General features: G+C 57.1%; 1 protein-coding gene across 1 annotated transcript in view; it reads left to right on the plus strand.

Annotated features, from left to right (window-relative positions):
* The first annotated feature begins 163 nt into the window (after positions 1 to 163).
* The window catches only part of LOC115547866 (filaggrin-like), a 6,091-nt gene continuing 254 nt past the window's right edge, over positions 164 to 6,000 (plus strand). Inside the window, exons 1-2 of the mRNA XM_030362359.1 lie at positions 164 to 1,320; positions 1,584 to 4,034. Coding sequence (XP_030218219.1) covers positions 582 to 1,320; positions 1,584 to 4,034 — 3,190 coding nt within the window. The 5' untranslated portion in view covers positions 164 to 581. The remainder of the gene's footprint in view (positions 1,321 to 1,583; positions 4,035 to 6,000) is intronic.

The following is a 6,000-nucleotide window of genomic DNA, read 5'->3' on the forward strand; positions in this document are numbered from 1 at the left end:
GGGACTCGTCGGGGGAGACCGCGGTACCTCCTCCCTCGGATGGAGAGCCGGAGGAGGACGATGAGGCGGAGTGGGGAGGTGCACCGGTGGCGGTGGAGCAAGGGGAGGAAGGGTGGATAGTAGGGGTGGAAGTCCCTGAGGAAGCGAGGGAGGAGTGGGAGGGGGGAGAGCGAGTGCGAGAGGTGGGGTCCCTCGATGAACAGACACAGGTTCAGGGAGAGAGAGAGAGTGAAAGAGAGAGTGAAAGTGAGAGAGAGGGGAGAGTCGGAGATAGAGTTTGGCCAGAATTTTCAGAGCCTCAACTCGATCCACATCCACCAATCAACGGAGACCTTAAGGATGAAGAAGACTGTGGAGAAGACGAAAGCAATACAACAGAACCGAGCCGACTACAGATTGGCTCGGTCGCCGATGAGGTCCCATCTGAGTCTGAGAAGCTCAGAGTCCTCCCCGACGTTGACCAAACAACCAACACCCACAGAGACGCCATTTGCGTCGCAAACTCCGGGCACTCGCACCATGCTGGGGTCGAACCCATCCAACCCACAGAGGATGGCAGGCGAAATATCCAGGTCACCGTAATGACCTGCGCAGTCGTCGACGTCCACGCTGAATCGAGTACGGATCCCCCGTCCGTTCTCGATGAGGAACCGGACATCGGCGGGAGAGCCGCGCTGATGGATCAGCGGACAGGACAAGGAGAGTTCGGGAACGATGTCTCAGAGTTGCAACCGCCGATCGAAGGGGGAGAGAGTCAGCCAAAGGTGGGAGTGGGAGTGAGTGAGTCGATGGAGGAAGTGAGAGAGTGTCCACCGATGGTGGGAGTGAGGGAGTGTCTTCCCACGATAGGAGGAGTGGGGGAGTGTCATCCGACAATGAGAGGGGGAGAGAGTGGAGCATGGGTAGAGGAGCAACAACCGAGGACAGAGGTGGGGTCCAGGGAGAAGGAGGGGGAGGAGGAGGAGGAGGAGAAGGAGCACCTGACAAGGACAGAGGGAGAGATGGGGCAGAGGAACGGAGCAAAGAAGGAGGAGAAGAAGGAGGAGGAGGAGGATCGACAAGTGGAGGTTAATACCCTCAGCGACACAGAGGGAGAGGTAAATTGGAGCAGACAGCGGGCGGATAATGAGGTTAAGGAGGCGATGGCAGGTGGGAGAGAGGAAGAGGAACAGTCCGGGACAGAAGGTTCAGGGATTGGCAATCGGGAAGCTCGGACCTTGAGCCAAGACACTTCCATGCCGGGTTTGCCTGATGTTAAGTTGCCTCGGACGTCCACAGGGGCAGGGAGGGAAGGCCTGACTGGAGATGGTCGCGGGGAGGGTGAGTATCTCTGCACACACACACTCTCTTTGTCTCTCTCTCTCTCTCTCTCTCTCTCTCTCTCTCTCTCTCTCTCTCTCTCTCTCTCTCTCTCTCTCTCTCTCTCTCTCTCTCTCTCTCTCTCTCTCCCTCCCCCTGCTCCCTCTACCCTCTCTTACTCCATCTCCCTATCTACCCCAAACATCAGATAACTGTCTCAAGCTCATTTTTGTTTCTGTTATCTGCCCTATTCAAATAAACTCTCTGTGTGTCTCTCCACGTAGGGCGAAGCATCGTGGAGGAGGCGGTCGTGATGGAGAGAGTACCAGGTGATGTACAGCAGGCGGTGAAACCAGAAGATGTTCCAAGCACCAATCCCCTGCCTGCAGAAGGAGACGAAGCTACACAACCGCTGGGTGGGAGGGTGAAGGAGGTGGAGAGTAAGAAGGACAACAGGGTCCAGGCAGAGGGGGAGATGGAGGGAGTGGCAGGGGATGAGAGGCAGGCAGTGGATCCAGAAGTTGGGGTTCCCTGCTCCATGCCCCGGCCTGCAGAAGGAGACGGAGGCAGAGAGGCATCCATCGATGTGGGGAGTGAGGAGGGGAACAACAGACTGGGGGTCCGGTATGCAGAGGGGGAGATGGACGGAGGAGAGCTGGAGAAGGAGACAGAGCCGGTGACGGTCCTTGACGACGAGATCGAGACCACAGAGGAGGCGGGAAGCCCTCCAGAGCTCGATCAGTCGAAGCCGGAAGAGATCACAGCCTCGGCTGAGGAGATGGTTGCTGGGACCGACCATCACACCGCCTCAATTGAGGTGAGTGTTGCCGGGGGTGACCATCATACCTCCTCGGCTGAGGAGACAGTTGCCAGGGGCGACCATCACACCGCCTCGGCTGCGGAGACAGTTGCCGGGGACGACCATCACACCGCCTCGGCTGAGCCGACGGTTGCCGGGGGCGACCATCACACCGCCTCGGCTGAGCCGACGGTTGCCAGGGGCGACCATCACACCGCCTCAGCTGAGGCGACGGTTGCCGGGGGCGACCATCACACCGCCTCATCTGCGGAGACGGTTGCCGGGGGCGACCATCACACCGCCTCGGCTGAGGAGACAACGGTTGCCGGGGGCAACCATCAGACCGCCTCAGCTGAAGAGACGGTTGACGACGAGATCGAGACCACAGAGGAGGCGGGAAGCCCTCCAGAGCTCGATCAGTCAAAGCCGGAAGAGATCACAGCCTCGGCTGAGGAAACGGTTGCTGGGGGCGACCATCACACCGCCTCAACTGAGGTGACGGTTGCCGGGGGCGACCATCATACCGCCTCGGCTGAGGCGACGGTTGCCGGGGGCGACCATCACACCGCCTCATCTGCGGAGACGGTTGCCGGGGGCGACCATCACACCGCCTCGGCTGAGGAGACAACGGTTGCCGGGGGCAACCATCAGACCGCCTCAGCTGAAGAGACGGTTGACGACGAGATCGAGACCACAGAGGAGGCGGGAAGCCCTCCAGAGCTCGATCAGTCAAAGCCGGAAGAGATCACAGCCTCGGCTGAGGAAACGGTTGCTGGGGGCGACCATCACACCGCCTCAACTGAGGTGACGGTTGCCGGGGGCGACCATCATACCGCCTCGGCTGCAGAGACAGTTGCCGGGGGCGACCATCGTACCGCCTCGACTGAGGAGACAACGGTTGCCGGGGGCGACCATCACACCGCCTCGGCTGAGGAGACAACGATTACCAGGGGCAACCATCAGACTGCCTCAGCAGAAGAGACGGTTGACGACGAGATCGAGACCACAGAGGAGGAGGGAAGCCCTCCAGAGCTCGATCAGTCGAAGCCGGAAGAGATCACAGCCTCGGCTGAGGAGACGGTTGCTGGGGGCGACCATCACACCGACTCAACTGAGGTGACGATTGCCGGGGGCGACCATCACACCGCCTCGGCTGCGGAGACGGTTGCCGGGGGCGACCATCACACCGCCTCGGCTGAGCCGACGGTTGCCGGGGGCGAACATTACACCGCCTCGGCTGAGCCGACGGTAGCCGGGGGTGACCATCACACTGCCTCAGCTGAGGCGACGGTTGCCGGGGGCGACCATCACACTGCCTCGGCTGCGGAGACGGTTGCCGGGGGCGATCATCACACCGCCTCGGCTGGGGAGACAGCGGTTGCCGTGGGCGACCATCACACCGCCTCAGCTGAGGAGACAATGATTACCTGTGGCAACCATCAGACCGCCTCAGCTGAAGAGACGGTTGCCAGGGGCAATCGCATTGCATCAGTTGAGACAACAGTTGCCGAGGGCGACCCTCACCCAGCCGACAACGCCGTCAAAGATGGAGTGAAAGACAAGGAAAGAGAGGAGGAGGAGAAACAGCAGGAGGCGATCAGACCAGAGGATGAGGAGCTGGAGAGGAGAGACAAGGAGCTCAAGGACATCATGGAGAACGGGATCCGGAGTTTGGACAGACTAAAGACCCTCGCCCCGATCAGAAGGGAGTCAGGGAGCCGCCGGGGGTCCGGCAAGGTGCTGGCCCCCCTGAGGAACGACACCGACTGGATCAAGCAAGACCAGCGCTCCCAAGAGGAGAACGACGAGGAGCCGAAGGAGGAGAGGGAGGAGGTGAGGGGCCCTCGAGAGGGAGAGGGAAACTCCAGAGCCCGGAGACCGAGCGAAGGATGGCGGCACCCCCAAGGACCCGGCGAGAAGCCCCGGAGCACAGGAGGTACGGTATCTAGACACTCTCTTTCCACCTCCCCGCTCTCTCATTCTCTCTCTCTCTCTCTCTCTCTCTCTCTCTCCCCCTCTCTCTCCCACTCCCTATATCTCTACTCCTCTCTTTTCCACTCCCCCTATCTCTCTCCTCATCCCCTCCCTCTCGCTCTCACACTTGCTCTCTCTCCCTCTCCCTCTCCCTCTCCGTCTCCCCAATCTCCTCCAAACATCAGATGACTTTCCCAAGCTCATCCATGTTTCTGTATCTATCCTTCATTCAAATAAACCTTCAAATATGATAAACTGGACTGTGTGCAAAAGCTGCAAAACAACGTATAGAGCAGCGCTAGTTGCAGATTGTACACCATTGTCACATAAAAACTGTCCACAGCCCGGGTAAAGAAAGCTAAGGCCACTAGGTTAGAAATGTGGAAGGAGGCTGTCTTTCTAATACCAGACTTACTTAAAGCATAATATTTCTTTCAGCTAAACCTAAATGAAGGGAGGGAGGGGAGGGAGCGGGGGGGGGATAACAGAGTGTAGGGAGGGAGGAAAGTAGGTAAGTAAAATGTATTCATAAGGCACATTTAAAAACAGTTCATGGTGCAAAAATGGCATGTAAAAGAACACATACCAGATCCATAGACAGTACATGAATACATAGAAAATAACTACATATCACAAAAGGGGAGGAAAGGCCAGGGAGAAGAGGTGTGTTTTGAGCCTAGATTTAAAAATGTTGAAGGAAGGAGCGTCTTTAATTGAAGCAGGCAGTTCATTCCAAAAGCAGGGCACAGCCACAGCAAAAGCCCTGTCACCCCTCTATTTTAATCTAATAAGTGGAACGTGCAGGAGATCCATGCTACATGATCTAAGGGACCTGGGCGCTGAGTGGTGATGGATGAGCTCTGTAATGTAGGGCAGGGCCAGGCCATTTAGGGCTTTAAAAACCATAAGTAGGGTTTTAAAATGAGTTCTATGCTGGATGGGCAACATGGAGGGAAGCTAGGATGGGGGTTATATGAACCTGTTTTCTGGATCCAGTCAGCGGCCTTGCTGCAGAGTTCTGGACCAGCTGAAGGCAAGAGAGGAGTGATTGAGGGAGTCCTAGGCAAAGTGAATTGAAGTAATCCAGCTGTGATGTGAAGAAGGCGTGTATTACTTTTTCCAGATTGTGAAATTATAAATGGGGTTTCATCTTAGGAATGACTCAGAGCTGGTAAAAACTACTCTTGAGTACAGCAGCAATTTGCTTGCAAAGCAAAAATTTGAGTCAAAGATGACACCCAGGTTTCTGGTGTTGGGTTTGACGTAGGGGGAGAGAATACCTAGATGAAAGGGAGTTGAATGTTGATTGCAATGTTTTTGCTTTGTTCTGTGAATTTGTAATAGATTTTTTTTTTTGCAGAAATCAGGACTAATCTCTCTCTCTCTCTCTCTCTCTCTCTCTCTCTCTCTCTCTCTCTCTCTCTCTCTCTCTCTCTCTCTCTCTCTCTCTCCTCCCTCCCTCCCTCCCTCTGTCTCCTCCCCCCTCTCTCTCTCCTCCCCTCCCTCTCTCTCCTCCCCCCTCTCTCTCTCTCTTTCCCCCCCTCTCTCTCTCTGTCTCTCTCTCTTTCCCCCACCCTCTCTCTCTCTCCTCCCCCCTCTCTCTCTCCTCCCCCCCTCTCTCTCCTCCCCCCTCTCTCTCTGTCTCTCGCTCTCCCCCCTCCCTCTCTCTCTCTCCTCCCCCCTCCCTCTCTCTCCTCCCCCCTCTCTCTCTCTCTTCCCCCCCCCCCCCCTCTCTCTCTCTCTCTCTCTCTCTCTCTCTCTCTCTCTCTCTCTCTCTCTCTCTCTCCTCCCCCCTCTCTCTCTGTCTCTCTCTCTCTCCCCCCCCCTCTCTCTCTTCTCCCCCTCTCTTTCTCTGGCTCTCTCTCTCTCCTCCCCCCCTCTCTCTCTCTCCTCCCCCCTCTCTCTCTCCTCCCCCCTCTCTATCTCTG

The sequence above is a fragment of the Gadus morhua genome, chromosome 7 (genome assembly GCF_902167405.1).
Source record: "Gadus morhua chromosome 7, gadMor3.0, whole genome shotgun sequence".
NCBI classification, from domain to species: domain Eukaryota; kingdom Metazoa; phylum Chordata; class Actinopteri; order Gadiformes; family Gadidae; genus Gadus; species Gadus morhua.